Raw genomic sequence first — 17,427 nt, 5'->3', positions numbered from 1 at the left:
AACTGTTTGCACATTTTGAAGCAAAACAAGAGCTGAGTGTAAGTGACCCCTCCTCACTCCATTAAGACATCATTAGTAAAAATGCAGGAGTGGGTTTATACACATGGACCAGATACTGGAGGGAGACACTGAAACGTTGAATTTGGCTTGTAGACCCGATAACAGCACAAGGTTTGCAGGGAATTTATACATGGCTCGGCATAATTAAGGTTTATCAAACTAATATAGCCATACATGGTAAATCGCTAATGATTTTTATACATATTATGTACGACATAGAATATGGATGTGTGATGAAATGTGATCAGGGTATACCTAACATTCATCTTGATTCACATATAGGTGGTCATTACAACTTTGGCGGTCTTTTTACAAGACCGCCGAGGCACTGCCGTGCGGAAGACCGCTAGTAGTGGCGGTTTGCCGCTCTGCGTATTATGACTGTTGGCTGCTCTCCGTCCTTTTTGGGACGGAGAGCCGCCAACAGCCATACTGGCAGGCAGCGGGGAAGTGGAGGTTGCTCCACCTCCACTGCCAGGCCAACAGAACACCGCCCACCGAATCACATCCTGTGATTCGGCGTGGCGGTGTTCTGTTGGCGGTGTGGTGTTGGTGGAGCAGCCACCATGGCTCCCGTCCCCTCCCGGAGGATCGACGGACCAGGTAAGTCGATCGTCCGTTAGGGGAGGGGGGTGGGGGGGTGTTGTGTGGGTGCATGGGGGTGTGCGTCTGTGTATGAAGAGGGGGTGTTTGAGTGCGTGTATGCTTGCGGGGGTGTTGCGTGTTTTGGGAATGAGTGCGTGTATGTCTGTGGGTATGTCTGTATGGATGTGTGTGTGTATGTTTGAATGTGGGTGTGTGTGGATGTTGGCATGTATGTCGGTGTGTGTGCGTGTTGGTGGTGCCTGCGTGCGTGTCGTTTGTGTGTGAGTTAAGTGGTGTTGGGGGTAGGTGTGAGGAGGGGGGCCCTGCCACCTTTGGGGGGTGGCGGTGGTGGTGGTAGGTTTAGGGGAGGGAGTCGGGGTGGGGGTGGTGGCTCGGGGAGACCCCTATCAGTACTAGGGCGGAACGGAGAACCAGCGGATGACCATGGCGGTAACCGCCATGGTCATAATACTAAAAAAAAAGACCGCATGGCTGTTGGCGGTCTTACCGCCGATTCTCCGCCTTCCGCCAGGGTCATAATGACCCCCATAATCTTCTGAGCTGTTTATAATAATTATGATTGTTATGAATTGGAATGTTTATAGACAAATACTGCAAAATCAACAAGGTGATGGAAGGAACGCTCAACTTAGTCTCAGCCACTGGTAATAATTCAGGCTGCATTCCAGACCTTTGAGAACTGTTTTAGGCAAATCCCTCCTGGCCTGCTGTAAAAGGCACCTTGCAGCCTGAACTGTCAGGACCCCTCCAGATGGGAACACAACCCCAGAACAGTTTCACCAGACTTAGGTCTTATCAGTGAGGTATAGCTTAAATCCTGTGGCACAGTTAACAACACAGGTCGCACATGTGGGCATACCTATTGCACTTAGAGCCTCTCCTCCAAAAACAACAAGGTGATGCAAGCAATGTTTGAATTCATTTTAGCCACTGGCAATCATTCAGGACTACATTCCAGGCCCCTGTTTTTCACCCACTGTGCTTTTCTAGACAAAGACTTACCTTATACAACCCAAGCTTGGCCATGCTCTAAAAGGAAAATACGATCCGAACTGCCATCCTCCAGACGGGAGCACAAGCAACCTACTTAGATATCAGCAGCGAGCTGAAAGTTGAGCCCTATGTCACAGGAGAACCTAGCTGGACCTGATTGAAGTGGCTTAATTAGACCAATAGCTGCCTTGGGTTGCTTATGTTTTGGTTCAGAGATGATCTGGCTTGGCAGTTCAGGCTCAATTGCTCCTATCTGACAAAAATCGAGGCTCACTTCACGTGGCTGGGACTAATCTGAGGTGAGATGGTGAGATGGTGAGCAAAAAGCAATGAAGCGGAATGCAGCCATGAGTATTTGCAAGTAGCAGAGATTTATTCAGGTGTTCCATATATCTTGTTTTTATATTTTTCATTCTACAAAAATAGTACAAGCTGATATGAGATTTTCTGACAGGTTTCCTTAACTCCTAGCATTTCCTGTCTATCAGAATATAACTTACTAGAAAGTGGGTGAGAGACACCTGCCACTCCCTCTTTTCTTGAAAAAGAGCACATTTCCTTTTGTTTGAACGACTATTTATACAAATCTTAAGCAGGATAAACATAGACCGGTTCACTACATCTGCCCGTGCATATGTAAAGTGAAATAATACATCATTTGGGGATGTAGTTATTTGTTACGTGATAAACCACAGAAGTTGCTGATGTCATTTGCAACTGGAAACTACCCTATATAACATTCAGAAACCAAGAGGAAATCATAGCCAGACATTTGTATCACAGCATGAGTAACACGTGATATCCTGAATACTGAAAATATGAACCCCATGCCAACGTCTCTACCATGATATCACACAAATATCCCCTCTCTCATTCTAAAGTCAGCCTTATAGCTTAGGGGGCTAAATGGCCCTGGGGGGTAATCTACAAATACGGGTGCCTAGAGAAGGTGGTCGGAGTAGCTGACAGGTCAGCCATCGTCAGCAGCGCTGTGGCTTGATATCGACTCAGTAGTAAGAGGTGGTGTTTAATGAATGCAGTCTATATTTTTTCAAACTGCAACATCTTGTTACGCACTTTTGCAGTCAATTCGTCCTTGGGAGATTCCACCACTTATTCCACCAAACAGATGCATGTCGGTCCTGTTCCATATTTGAGCTACAGTCTGTAAGTAACAAAGGGAATGAGGTTGTCAGTACCTGAATTAAAGGGGTAAAGACCTCCATCATCTGAAGCACAGGTGTGATGATATTTGTGTTTTGACCACTGACTCCACGTTGCACTTAGCCTAGCAGCACCCAGTCACATTAGTGACCACCAGCTTCATGTAATGATATTTGTGTTTTGACCACTGACTCCATATTGCACTTAGCCTAATAGCACACACAGTCACATTAGTGACCACCAGATTCATTTTGGCTATTGACTTTATTTTAGCATTAGCCACTACCATGTTAGAGGTGCAGATGTTAGAAGTGCAGAAGCTGCAAGTATTTTTCCGTGCCCATGTCATGAAATGTGCTTTTTCCTCATGTTTTTATTCTGGGTGTCTGCATGTTCTTTCTCACCAAAGGCTTAGGAAGATAAGAATGTGCTAGGATGATGTTTATGTTAAGGCAGGGAACGGTTTTGTTTTGAGAGAAACACCTTGGGATCTTGGCCAATTCCGACGTGTTCCTTTCAAAACTGACCTGAAGTAACCAGCATTTTTTTTTTTAAACAAATTGCGGAGCGAAGGGGGTCTTTCTAGAAATCTCCTCTCTGGCTTGTTTAAGGTATATGAGAGACCCAGAATTGATGGTGGGGAGATTCAGAGACCTCAGTCAGGGTTGAGACGTCAATGCGTGACATCTCCCATGAGGATAGATCTCTCTTTCTCCTCACAGTTGATCTTGGGGGTCTACGGCTTGAAGCTATTGAGAGAAAGATGAAGGAGCAACTATGCCCCATGGTGATGAACTTTTACTAATTATCTGCTTTGCATTGTGCATGATATATATATATATATATATATATATATATATATATATATACACACATACATATATATATATATTTGTATCTTTGCACACACATATATATATATATATATTTGCTGTTTACAGATTGAAGATTCTTTGTACATGTTTTCATTTCATTGTTGCGCACATTTTAAATGTGACCTTTCAGTTGTATTGACCTTCCTTTACGAGCCTCGCAAAGTGATTTATTAAATGTATTTCCTAGACTAACAGTTGCATTCCAGAGATTCTTTTCAGTGTGTGTATATTTTAACTCGGTCGTTAGAGAGCAAATCTGCAGTCTAGAGGGAGGTTGGAGGTTGAAATGCGTGATTTAAAAGTGAAAATATGTTTGGCAAGAAGTCAAAGGCAGCTGAAAACATATGTGAAATTAAAATGCCTTATAATGTCTCAGCAAATGCGTTTTCTTGTTTAGCTCGACTTTCTGAATTTTGGGACGGGTTCCTGGGTAAAACAGAATTATTAAATGTTATTTTATGTTTAAAAAGGTGCTTTTTGAACGGAATGATGACCCTTTTGTTCTTGACAGAAAGGGTTGAATACTCCTCTCTGCTTACAGGAAAATGAATGAGCGGTGCAAGCAGTTAGAATATGAAAATCAGAAAATAGAGAAACAAGTTGTTGACACAAAAAATACCGTAACTATGCTGTCTAAGTTATTACAAGATAAGGCTGTTATCTACCAAGCTGTAACAAGGACAGCTGATTTTTCAAACTCTAGTGATGTAGAGCCTTAAAAAAGTGGGGGCCAAGGTAAGCCAAAGGAGCAGAACGTAGTTTGTGCCCAACCAGTATGTACAGAAATAAAAAAGAGTAACCCACAGAGTTTGGCAGGAGTTGAAATGCATTCTTTAGAAGATTACACCCAGTAGGAAGTTAACGATCGTAAAGATATATTCACGCAGTGGGTTGTGGACTTTTTGCAGAGTAAATTGTGGATGATTATTTCAAACAAGACACAGGGACCCTCTCAAAATGTGGAGTTTCTAGGGATCCAGTGGAATCAAGGACTTAGACAGGTGTTGCTACAGGCGAAACAAAAGATTTTGGAGTTTGCCACTTCCGCACTAAGCAAGAGACACAGCGATTCATGGGATTGTTTGATTTTTAGAGACAGTATGTCCCTCATTTGAGTCAAATCTTAACCCTTTGGTACAAAGTGACAATAAAAAAACATGAGTTCGAATAGGGTGAAGAGCAGCAGTGTGCATGTGATTTGGCAAAAGAAGCAATTTAACAGACTTTAGACTTGTGGCCAGTGCAGGAAGGAGACATTGAGTTGTGTTTAACTGTCCAGGGACAATATGTAAATTGGAGCAGGTGGCAAAAGCAGGGAAGAAGAAGGGTGTCCGTGGGATTCTGGACTAAAAAGTAATCTGATGGGACTTTGAAAAACCGGAGAGAGCATTTAAATGAAGCCCTCCAGATTCTGGATAACAAACCATCAAAAAATGCTGAAACAACCCCTGAAACAAACACATGAGGCCACCAACACCATCATGTACTGGGAAATACAACCAGGAGCTTCAGCTCCTTACAGAGCCAGACCAGAATCTGCAGGTCTTGACCTACATGCTTTCAAAATTGTCCAACTTGTCCTAATACCAGTGTGCGGAGGATTGGTGAGGAAGGGGACTGCCCCAGCCCTTCTGACAGTACATGTGGAGGGAGGTTTTGGTTCAACTGACAAAAAACCCTGGTGCTAAGGTGTGGGTGGAATCCCCAAATGGCCCTCCAGAACCTGCAGAAATTATAGTCAAGGACCCTAATAATGCCCTGCTGATCATGAAACTAGGAAAGGGAAAACGGGAGCACATCCCAGCTGACAAATACTATTTGTGAGAAAGATCATACTTGTTTCTTTTACAGATCATACTACAGCTTGCCTCTGACCATGAGTGAGCTTTGTGGTCTCCCTTCGGACATGTGCGTGTGGGATCAGGAGGGACCCAACAACCCCAACTTCATCCTGATTGATCGATCATGTCGCGCAACACGCCTTCTGTATCAGAAGGGCAACACCTATGGATCCATTTGGCACAAGTTGTGCTTCACAGATCAAAGTCCTGCATGGGAACAATGCAGAGTACCATGGATGTCTTATAAACCTGTTAGATTACAATTCTGATGGAACCAACCGCATGGCTTGTCATCACCTGGTGACTGCTGGCAGTCACATTAAGCATGTTTAAGTTGCCAGTTGGCTGCCTATTCTCAGATGGGAACCTCACCTTTACCTACATTTCAGCAAACATTACAGGTGGACTGTGTACCTTTACATGATTAGGACTCATGATGTATCCATTTAAGAGACCCTATTCAATTAAGTGAAGACTTTGATTCAATTATTATCCCAATTAGAATATATAAGCTTAAGTCTTTCTATTGCAGGTGTGCCGGGTTTAGCTGTTCATAATACCTGAATGATCAATAAGCTAGCATGTCTAATGGTTAAAAATATTAATCACACTTCTATTGCTTTAAAGTGATTGATCTTGTCATTTCATTATGTTGCTGCATATAATGCATACCTAATTTACTTGTAATGTTTTAAAAGAAAAAAGAAAGTTGATTTTAGGACTATAGGGCATGTGAGTCAGTGGTCAAAAGGGTGGAGTGTAATGATATTTGTGTTTTGACCACTGACTCTATGTTGCACTTAGCCTAGCAGCACACCGTGGCATTAGTGACCACCAGCTTCATGTAATGATATTTATGTTTTGACCACTGACTACATGTTGCACTTAGCCTAGCAGCACACTTTCACATTAATGACCACCAGCTTCATTTTGCCTACTGACTTTATTTCAGCATTAGCCACCGCCACATTAGAGGTGCAGATGTTAGAAATGCAGAGGCTGCAAGTATTTTTCTGTGGTCATGTCATGCAATGTGCTCTTTACTCATGCTTTTATTTTACCTGTATGTGTGTTCTTTCTCACCAAGGTCTGTGAGATAAGAATGTGCTGGGATGATGTTTATAGTATGGCAGGGAACAGATTTGTTTTGAGAGAAGCACCTTGGGATCTTGGCCAATTCCAACGTGTTCCTTTCAAAACTGACCCGAAGTAGCCAGCATTTGTTAATAACAAATTGCGGAGTGTTTTTTTTTTTTTCAAGAAATCTCCTCTCTGGCTTCCTTAAGGTATAGAAGAGACCAAGGATTGACGGTGGAAAGATTCAGAGACCTCAGTCAGGATTGAGATGTCAATGCCTGATATCTCCCATGAAGGTAGATCTCTCTTTCTCCTGACAGCCGATATTGGAGGTCTACGGCTTGAAGCTATTTAGAGAAAGATGAAGGAGCAACTCTGCCCTACGGTGATTAATTTTTACTAATTATCTGCTTTGCATTATCCATGTTTGTTTAAATATATATATATATATATATATATATATTTGCTGTTTATAGATTGAAGATTCTTTGTACATGTTTTCATTTCACTGTTGCGCACATTTTAAACGTGCAATTTCAGTTGTACTGACCTTCCTTTACGAGCCTCGCAGAGTGATTTATTAAATGTATTTCCTAGACTAAGAGCTGCATTCCAGAGATTATTTTCAGTGTGTGTATTTCAGCTCAGTCATTAGAGAGGAAAACAACTGGGTAATGCAACTAATGGGTCCATGTTCAACCTGACACCTGCATTTGAGACAACACTGCTAACCAGAAGTGCTGAATGTCAGGGCAGACACACCAGCATTGAAAATAGATAGCAAGGGCAGCCTCTCCAGCAAGTGTCAGCCCACTCAATGCATATGGGCAAATCAGTCCGAGGTCAGATACTAGCGTAGTATTCCTTCATAAATACTTTCCTTGTATTGGGTGCAGATGGATGACGTGCCCGTCCTATGATAGCTCATGGTCTATTGACTGTCTGCTATCTCTACACCTATACCTGCATTTCATCGCACAATGTAACTTAGGTTGTGTAAAGGTGGGGATACTGCTAGCTGCCTATAAATATGTGATATAGCCTTCCTAATGCACCCTTCTACAAATAGGTCTTCAGTGTTAGTTGTCTCAATAGTGCCTCCTGCCTTCATTGCTGGCTGGCAGGCCAAGTGCAATAGTTACATTACCCTGATGACAGCGGCTCTGCCCAGCTGGAAGTCATTTGGGTATTGGTCACATGTTTCAACCACACCATTATAAATAATGGTCCCTAAGTGTGAGAACTGATCACCATCTTCGTTTGGAGAATCTTTTGTACAACATACCCAGTAGGAAATCTGGGTTCCCCACCAATGGAGTAAAAGGGGAGGGGTAGGTGGTAACTGACTTTATTCTAACAGTTTTCTTCCAATAATGTAGGTTAGATGCAGCCGATTGGTATAAAGGGTCCAGGTGACTATACACTCCAGGTGGAGCCGTAAAAGGTGTTTCGGTAGGACCATATATGCCAGCTGTTCCATTAGCACCCAGGGTTTGTCTATATGTCACACGATCAGGGTGTTTGGGCTGCAGGGATGTATCGTATTGGTTAACAATAACATATAGGGTCTCCAATCCAGCATCAAAAGGAGACATATACAGTATTTATCTCTCAGTCTGTGGTCCATCATAATCCCATATAAAAGCCAAGATTTAGTTTTGCATGTAATCAATAATATTCTAACAGCATAGAGAAGCAAAAAGTTAATCTTCACACAGTTGATACTGCAAACATAAGAGATCCCCAAACTACCCACAGGTAAATATCTTTCCAAAGTACCTCAAGTAAGGGTAGTATGTTGGACCCGTGTACGTGTCGGATCTCTGAAGGGATAATAACTCCTGAATACCATATTTTGTTTGAGGTTCAGTCAAAACCATTCTAAATTACTATATCCCGAATTTCGTCATTAGTAGTAGGAAGGGATACCTTTAATCACCATATTAAAAGTGACAGTTGTCCCGCCCCGGAAATGACGTCATATCCGGTGACTGGGACTTCCGGTGTCCCAGAAAGCCCTCCCCGGAAGTGACGTGCATGGGGGTGTCACGTGGTTTGTGAGCACGTGGTGTCATGTGTTAGCCCTGTGTCTGGGTCCTAGCCCCTGGGTTTTGGCCTATGAGTTGTGTAAAAAAAAAAAGTATGACTTAGTGCTGTGCAAGTGGTTTCAGAGCCTGAGAGGGACAGGTCTGGACATGTCAGACATTCATGCCCAAGTGCCAGTTAGGGGGCCTCTGCACAGGGCTGCAAAGTGGGCGGTCTGGTCAAACCTCCACACTGTTGGCTAATCCAAAAAATAAATAAAGTGGGAATGGTCAAATGCTGCTTATGTTAGAGCCAGCCTATCAATGTAGAGATGTAAATCTAAAACAGAGGTGGGCCTGCATTCTTTCATGGGTTCCCAGATGGTTTAAATTAGAAAACTGACCCTGTAATTAAAAGTTTGAAACACCCCAGAGGTTGTTGTGGCATAGCTAATCTAAAACAGAGACATGTCTGCATTCTTTCAGGGGTTCCCAGAACCGGCCCAGTAATTAAAAGTTTGAAACACCACAGAGGTTGAGGGGCATGGCTGATCTAAAACAGAGATGGGCCTACATTCTTTCCAGGGGTGACAGAGGTGGGGTTAAATTAGAAACTGACACGGTAATTAAAAGTTTGAAACACAACAGAGGTTGAGGGGCATGGCTGATTTAAAACAGAGATGGGCCTACATTCTTTCAGGGGTTCCCAGAACTGACACGGTAATTAAAAGTTTGAAACACAACAGAGGTTGAGGGGCATGGCTGATTTAAAACAGAGATGGGCCTACATTCTTTCAGGGGTTCCCAGAACTGACCCTGTAATTAAAAGTTTGAAACACAACAGAGGTTGTTGTGGCATGGCTGATTTAAAACAGAGATGGGCCTACATTCTTTCAGGGGTTCCCAGAACTGACCCTGTAATTAAAAGTTTGAAACACAACAGAGGTTGTTGTGGCATGGCTAATCTAAAACAGAGATGGGCCTACATTCTTTCAGGGGTTCCCAGAACTGCCCCTGTAATTAAAAGATTGAAACACAACAGAGGTTGTTGTGGCATGGCTAATCTAAAACAGAGATGGGCTTACATTCTTTCCAGGGGTGACAGAGGTGGGGTTAAATTAGAAAACAGACATAGTAATTAAAAGTTGAAACACAACAAAGGCCAAATATTGCTAACCTATAACAGATGCCTATTTCCAGGTCCCACCAATCACAGAGCCCAGGCATAATTACCACTGTGATCCTAGTATAAGAACCCCCCAACTTCACAGGCCTCTTTTTTTCTGAACTACATACTGACATTTGTGGCAAGCAGGGACGCATCAGGACATAATGGCTGGAAACATGAAGGGCAGAGCTCAGACTGGTGATGCTGAACATCTTCTACTTAAGGTCTGTAACAGTGTGATGTGTGTATGTGTTTTACTAAAGTTTAACAATGACATTAGCACCAATCTGTTTAACTATACATAGAGATGTAAAATGCCTGCTTTTAAAAAATAAATAAAAAATAAAAAATGTAAAAGCTGCTATTAGTGTATTTTTGAGATACTGTAATTACTTTGTGGGGTGATTTTGTTTAAATGGTACTAGTAGGGTCTTGTGCTATGTATTTGTCTGTATTTTTATGGGGGTGCAATTATTTTGGGGATTGTATTGGTACTGCTTAACTTGTACCTGCTGGTTCTGGACCTGTGTATGGACATGTATTTTTGAAAATCTGCACTCATTTTGTGGGATGGTGTTCTTTTAATGTGTACTTGCTGATTCTGGGGCTGTGTATCTGTCGGTATTTTTTAAAGTCTGCACTTGTTTTGTGGGGCTAGGGGTTGTTTAATTGGTACTTGTGGGTTAATGTGCAATGTATAGGCATGTATTTCAGGGCGAGTGCACTTACGATGTGGGGTGTATTTGGACTGCTTAATATGTACATATTGGTTCTGGGACTATGTAGGGGCCTGTATTTTTGTGGGGTTGCACTTATTTTGATGGCAGTTTGGTGGGCTTATTGTGTACGTCATGGTTCAGGGGGTTGTGTAGCTAAGGGTATTAGTGGTGGGGCTGTATTTAATTTGTACAGGAAATGTTATGGGGCTCTTTATGTATTTTTTTATGTGTATTTTATGGTATGGGCCAGTATTATATGGCCGCAATAGTGTGTTTAAGTGGTGAGCTTTTGGGGGTGGCCTAGTTGTTAATTTTAGAGCTCAGCGCAATGAGTTCCGGGGTGCAGAGCTCTAAAATTAATAACTACGCTCCATGGGGTCAACCATAGCTCTGGGGTGCCCAGGTTATGAACTTTTGCGGCGTGGCTCTCAAGAGACCGCGTGGCCTTTTGAGAGCAGCGCCAAAATGTTCATAGCAAGGGCCCCCCAGAGCCGGCCTGAGCTCTGGGGCCCTTGTGATTAACTTAGCAAAACTGGTCTCAGAGGCCACTAGGTCTCTGAAAGCTGTTTTGTTAAGTTAATCACTAGGTTCCCAGAGCCATACTGCGCTCTGGGGCTCGAGTAATTAACACCGCAAAACTGCTCCCAGAGACCTGCAGGTCTCTGAAAGCAGCTTTGCTAGGTTAATAACTCGTGGTTCCCAGAGCCGGTCTGTGCTCTGGGGACCGGTGTTATTAACCTAGCACAACTGCTTTCAGAGACCTAGTGGCCTCTGAAAGCAGCTGTGCTAGGCTAATAACGCAGGTCCCCAAACCCGTCCTGGGCTCTGGGGACCGGCGTTATTAACTTAGCAAAACTGGTCCCGGAGACCTGCAGGTCTCTGAGAGCAGCTTTGTTAAGTTAATAACGTGGGTCCCCAAAGCCGTCCTGGGCTTTGGGGACCGGCGTTATTAACTTAACAAAGCGGCTCCCAGACCGGCGTTATTAACTTAGCAAAACTGGTCCCGGAGACCTGCAGGTCTCTGAGAGCAGCTTTGTTAAGTTAATAACGCCGGTCCCCAAAGCCCAGGACGGCTTTGGGGACCGGCGTTATTAACTTAACAAAGCGGCTCTCAGAGACCTGCAGGTCTCTGAGAGCCGCCTTGTTAAGTTAATAACGCCGGTCCCCAAAGCCGTCCTGGGCTCTGGGGACACGCGTTATTAACTTAACAAAACGGCTCCCAGAGACCTGCAGGTCTCTGAGAGCCGCCTTGTTAAGTTAATAACGCCGGTCCCCAAAGCCGTCCTGGGCTCTGGGGACACGCGTTATTAACTTAACAAAACGGCTCCCAGAGACCTGCAGGTCTCTGGGATCCGCTTTGTTAAGTTAATAGCGCGTGTCTCCAGAGGCTGTAAAAGCCCGGAGACAGCGTTATCAAGTTAGGAGATCTCTTCTCGGAGGTCGCGCTGGCGCCGTGAAGAGATCTCCTAACTTGATAACGAGGTCTCCGAGCGTTTACAGCCTCGGAGACCTCTGCCGGCAGTTTTTTTTTTTTAAAATGGGCTTATTAACAACGCGGCTCTCAGAAGCCGCTGGGGAACACCCCAGCGGCTTCTGAGAGCCGCGTTGAAAGTTTAATTAGAGAGAATGCCGTGCGTGTTTCAGCGCGGTATTCTCTCTAATTAAACCATCCGATCGGATCCCCAAGACCTCGTGGGGTTCCCATGGTCTCGGGGATCCGATCGCTTGCCGCCAGAGTGCGGCATTTGCTTGTTTTTAAAAAAAAAAAAAAAAAAAAATAGTAATGGCGCGAGGCCGGGTCTGTGGGCCCTGACCTCGCGCGCTAGGGCCGTAGGGCCCATACAAATATATAAAAAAAAGAAATAAAAATGAATAGCGTTTTGGGGGCCTTGGGATTGGGGCCCCCAAGGCCCCTTAGGGCAGCATTTAAAAAAAAAAAATACAAATACAAATATGAGGTCCCTGAGCACAGGGCTCAGAGACCCCCAGGCCATCATGTGACAGCCTTTAAAAAAAAAAAAATACATATATATATTTATTTATTTATATATATATATATATATATATATATCTGTGTGTGTTTGTGTGGCAAGTGTGGACAGGGGTTTAGGGGCCTACAAGGTCGTTTTTTTTAAAAGCATATAAATAAAAAAAATATTGAATTAAATTAAAATAATAATGATTAAAAAATAACTATCCCTGCTAAAAGCTTTTCAGACCCCTCAAGTACCACAGCCCACTCACCTTAGTTCAGGATGGCTTTGGATCTGATTTTGTTGCCTTGAAAAAACCCAGGACCTCACACATGCTGCATCCACATCCGGCCATTTTCTTTTTCTTTTAAAACAAAGACTGTGTGGTGTTGGAATTGGCTCAGCTAGGAGTTTAGACTGAGCTCCGCCCCCACACATGGTTCACAGCCTTGTTCAGCTAAGGTGAAAACCAGGCCTGGATCCTAGGATCCACTTTCCAGTCTATGTCTTATAGAGACAGTCCTAGAGGTAGTATTATGCAAGAGCGCCACCATGTGGAATTTGTTTATTAAACCTTGTATAGTTTTTGAGAAAAGTTTTACAGTTGTCAATATGTATTTATACTTACAGAACATAGGGATTCAACAATTTGAATCTTGATAGATACATTTTTTTTTAAAAAAATTTTTTTTTTTTTTATTTATAATTTTTTTTATTTTTATTTATTATTATTTTTTTAAATTTTTTTTTAAATTTTTTTTTTTTTCTTTTTGTCCTACCCTTGTTGTGCTTTTATGAAGGGTTCGGACGTAGAAGATGAATTGTGGTATGTTTAAAGGTAAATCTGTCTCTCTTGTACACAGGACTGTCAAGAGTCTGGGGAACCCCCTGTGCAAATGGAGACCGTGCAGCAAGGTGAGTTACAGGACCTTGGTCGTTCTGAACGACGTTGTCAGGAATGTTATTTTTTTATTTTACTTCTAATGGGCACCCATGTGTTTGCATAGGTTATGATGCAGAACTCAGGTGCGCGATTGCCTCTCTCCAACAAATCCTCCATGTTCAAGAGGGGTCAAGCACCTTGTCACAGGATAACGTTTCTGCAGGTATATATTAGGGGTCTTTTTGTACCCCCATTGAAAACCTAACAGGGTCTAACAATCAGACCTATATTTGGTCATCTCAGTGAGTTCGTATAGTCTATGTATTATATTGTATGTGTTACATTATTTTTTTATGTTTTTTATCCCGAGGGGCTCCTATGGATGAAGCGAGCCGGGATATGGATGGAAAGCTTAAAAAGCAGCCCCGCAAAAGGAAGTCCCCTGGTTCTAAGGACGGCCCGCCCATTAAGAAGGGACCCTCAAGCCGGAAAAACCATGGTGAGTTTAAGAAAATGTAGAGTTTGGTGTATACAGTGCAGCGTGTGTCTAAACGTCTTTCCGACCCATAGGTATAGCCGCTCTAACTAGCCCTAATCTATATTTTGCTATCTTTACGTCCTAGAATCATCACACCAGAGCTCCGGAGACGCCTGCCCTCAGCCTAAGCCGCGGATGTCATCTTTAAAGGTCTACACTGGGACTGTTCAAAACCCCACAAAGTCATCGGTACTCGTGAGCCAACCCGAGCACCGAGACCCGCCCTGCAACATCTCCACATCCGTCGCTCCTGGACCAGGTACAACTCATAACGACACCACATCATCCATCATAAAGGGAATACCTAGTACAGCGGGCACTTCTGCAACAACTATCCAGGGTTTGGGGTGTGACCATCCGGACATTATCGTTCTTACAACGCCAAGCGCCCAACTGATTGCACCTTGTGAAGCCTCTGGAGGGTCCCCAAAACAGTGCAGCAACCCTAAAATAAATCGGCTGTCCTTAAAGAATCGTAGGAAGAAGTTCCAGAACCCTGAGCAACAATCTGGGCCTCTAGACCTGTCTTTTAAAAATTTTGTTGAGGTACAACCGGCTCCCCCTAGGGTCCAGAGTTCTAATACCGGCGTGCCTGGCCTCGACCTAACCTCTCCAGGGTGTACAACTATCCCCGCTGTGTTATGTGACCCCTCCATGGAAAATGATCACCCTGCAGAGGATCCCTACTCCCACTGTATAGAGCTTCTTAAGGCTCTAGCTGGTACTACCCAAAGTTCTGAAGCCCCGGCATCCCCATGTCTGATGTCCCCCGATACACCCCCGGGGGCATACGACCCCACCAGTCCTGCGCCAAGTGCCCGTGCGCAATGGTCTTCACCATCATCATCAATATACCCCGACAGCAGTATAGGGTGTAGCGGAACGCAAAATCAGAGTTTTGGAACACCCTCGAGCGATGATCAGGGCTCTCAAACTCCTGGATGTTCACACTGGAATCCTGTTTTTACGTCCCGCTCTGATCCCTCAGCCGTGATTGGGGGTGATAACAACGGCCGCTGTCCTATAACTGGGGATGCTCAGGGAGTTGGCAATCACCCCTCTAGTGTCACAAGTACTGGCCTTGAAACAAACCTTTCAAGCCGGGCTAGAGTTCTAGACAACTACGTTAAAGAAATCCATCATTCGTTCAGACAGTTAAAATGCCAACTCCATCTAAAAACTTTAAAACTATGTAAGAACGACGGTAATAGAGGGGCATCCAGAGCTAGCATAAAGGCTTTAAAACAGCTGATGGCTCGGTGTAGAAACACAATGGCCCAAACTTGCGCTTCAACAATTGTGGCCATGGGTAACATCCCGTCATGACTAGGTGAGCGTACATACCCGGGGAATGTTAGAACTACATTTACCAGTACAGGGGGCCATAGGTCTAAATATGAAAAGAAGCCCCAGCACCTGCTTAGTAGAGCTCTAAGAGTTTTACGAGCGCTCAATAGTCAGAGGTCATGTCAACCCCCAAGCCCTGCACCCATAAGACCTCAAAATATAGAGTTAGGAGGTGCTGCTGGTCTTTACAGGCCGTCTGGGGGTGGCGGTCCGAGCCATCTCAGCCTTAAGCAGTCTGGAGGAGCCCCGTCCGAAGTCGGTGTAGTGTCAGTGTCACCATTTGTAAACAAGCCAGACATTGTTCAGATCGGCGGGGGTCGTTTACCAAAAACCAGATGGGCCCATAAGAAGCCAGAGTGGCTTGGTAGCTCTAGAAAACGCAAGCTGGTAATAAAAAAGTTAAAGAAAGCCAGACTCTGCGTTACCAGAAGGTCTAAAAACACACCTACATCTAACCACACCCCTGGGAGCTCTCCAACAACCAGTAATTCTCAAACTGAGGCTTCAGAACCAGTTTTTATGGAAAGTGTGAGACGGTATAGTCGTGTTGTAGAGCGGTTTAACGCTACAGAACACTATGAGGAGTTTAGGTTCGTTAACCTAGATCGCCTACACTCCTCAGATCATGGCATCATAGCTATACATCAGGCTGTGCAAACGCTGATCGAACGATTGTTACACGATGTGGGTCCTAATGATTTCTTTCAGATGCGTTTTCAGGGACAGGGTCTCAATAGTCCCCTGTTCACCAGACGGTCATCTCGGGATGTGTTTGACGCTGTAACGTTTTTAGAAAACCTATCTAAACTTTTACAGAGCAAGGCTGAATTACTGGCGTACGGGTCCTTTAGAATCATCTCCCTCGTTGTTAGGGGGCGCGAGGGGGGTGCTTCCAGAGCCTTAAAGAGCGTTATGTACAGTAAAATCATTGACAAGAAATCACGATGGTTGCTCGATTTTAATACCGGAGCTACCAACATGTGTCTGGCCGCAAGCATTGCAGGCTTATTGATGGACCGCTCTACCCCAGACGCCGTCATTATGGCGATGGCTGTAGCAGCACATGAGGCGCTTCAGATACCGACTGACAAAATGGTCGGTTTTGGGGATCTGGGACTTTTTGAGAATCACTTCGCCGTGACGGTTAAAGTTCTATACCATGCAGGTTCTTGGAAGTACTTCACTACCAATGAAGGTGTGAAAAACAAGACCGTGTATGTGCTACACCATGAAAACCACTTTTACGGTGTCTTGAACCTGAAGGGTTTTCTAGGCGCCAAGTATGTGTGTGAGCATTGCGATCACATATACAACAACCGGACCAAACACCAGTGTGAATTACACTGTAAAATGTGTCAGAGGGACGGTTGTGTCAATGACAATGCTCTGAAAGTGAACTGTCCAACGTGCAAGCTGTTTTGTCGGTCGCAAGACTGCTTAAACACGCACATAGGCCTCGCCCAATGTGTTCTTAAAGCCGACTGTGGGACTTGCGGCCGTTATAAACCTGTCGATCACAAATGTGAAGGTATGCAGTGCCCTAGGTGTACAGCTCCTTTTATAGCCGGAACAACCCATGAGTGTTACATGCTCAGAAGTCACTACCAGAAAAAAACAGAAGACTATATCGTATTTGACATAGAGTGTACGCAAGAGACGGGGGTGCACCAACCAAACTATATTTACGCCCACCATCTAACCGGTGATGGGAGCTGGGAGTTTGAAGGTAGGGCTTGCGTGAATGATTTCCTCCTCACATTTATGCAACCCCGATACCAGGATTATACATTTCTGGCTCACAACTCCAAAGCATATGATTCTTTTTTCATTATCAGGGACCTGATACATGAAAAGCTTCCCGTTAGTCTCATAACCCAAGGTTCCAAACTAATGCTGCTTAAGGTTGTGCCTTTTGACATTAGGTTCATAGACACCTTGAATTTTCTGCCCATGAAGTTGAGCAAACTGCCAAAAGCCTTTGGGTTTGAAGGCTGTAAAGGTTATTTCCCACACTTTTTTAACACATGGGCTAATCAGAATTACTTCGGGCCTATGCCTCCGCCCGACAGTTATGGTTGCGATTATATGATGCCCTCTGAAAAAGAGAGTTTTCTACAGTGGTACGATGAAAACCGTGAAAAACGGTTTCATTTCCAAAC

The 17,427-nt window shown here is 44.1% G+C and overlaps 2 protein-coding genes across 31 annotated transcripts in view; one reads left to right on the top strand and one right to left on the bottom strand.

Annotated features, from left to right (window-relative positions):
- The window catches only part of CTNND2 (catenin delta 2), a 3,139,673-nt gene that overhangs the window by 2,004,471 nt on the left and 1,117,775 nt on the right, over positions 1-17,427 (bottom strand). The window lies entirely within an intron of this gene.
- On the top strand, positions 12,730-15,657 carry LOC138281949 (uncharacterized). 2 transcript variants are annotated; one of them, XM_069219648.1, is made up of 4 exons: positions 12,730-13,415; positions 13,508-13,606; positions 13,754-13,882; positions 14,007-15,657. In XM_069219648.1, exons 1-4 carry the CDS (start codon positions 13,397-13,399, stop codon positions 15,245-15,247), a joined length of 1,488 nt encoding a protein of 495 aa, XP_069075749.1. In that variant the 5' UTR covers positions 12,730-13,396; the 3' UTR covers positions 15,248-15,657. The 2 variants fall into 2 exon arrangements, with proteins under 2 accessions (XP_069075749.1, XP_069075748.1); XM_069219647.1 differs by having other exon boundaries at positions 12,730-13,606; positions 14,007-15,656.

This window comes from Pleurodeles waltl, chromosome 2_2, assembly GCF_031143425.1.
Source record: "Pleurodeles waltl isolate 20211129_DDA chromosome 2_2, aPleWal1.hap1.20221129, whole genome shotgun sequence".
In the NCBI taxonomy this organism is placed as follows: domain Eukaryota; kingdom Metazoa; phylum Chordata; class Amphibia; order Caudata; family Salamandridae; genus Pleurodeles; species Pleurodeles waltl.
Note: the sequence above shows the minus strand (reverse complement) of the source record. Positions and strands in the feature narration are given on the sequence as shown.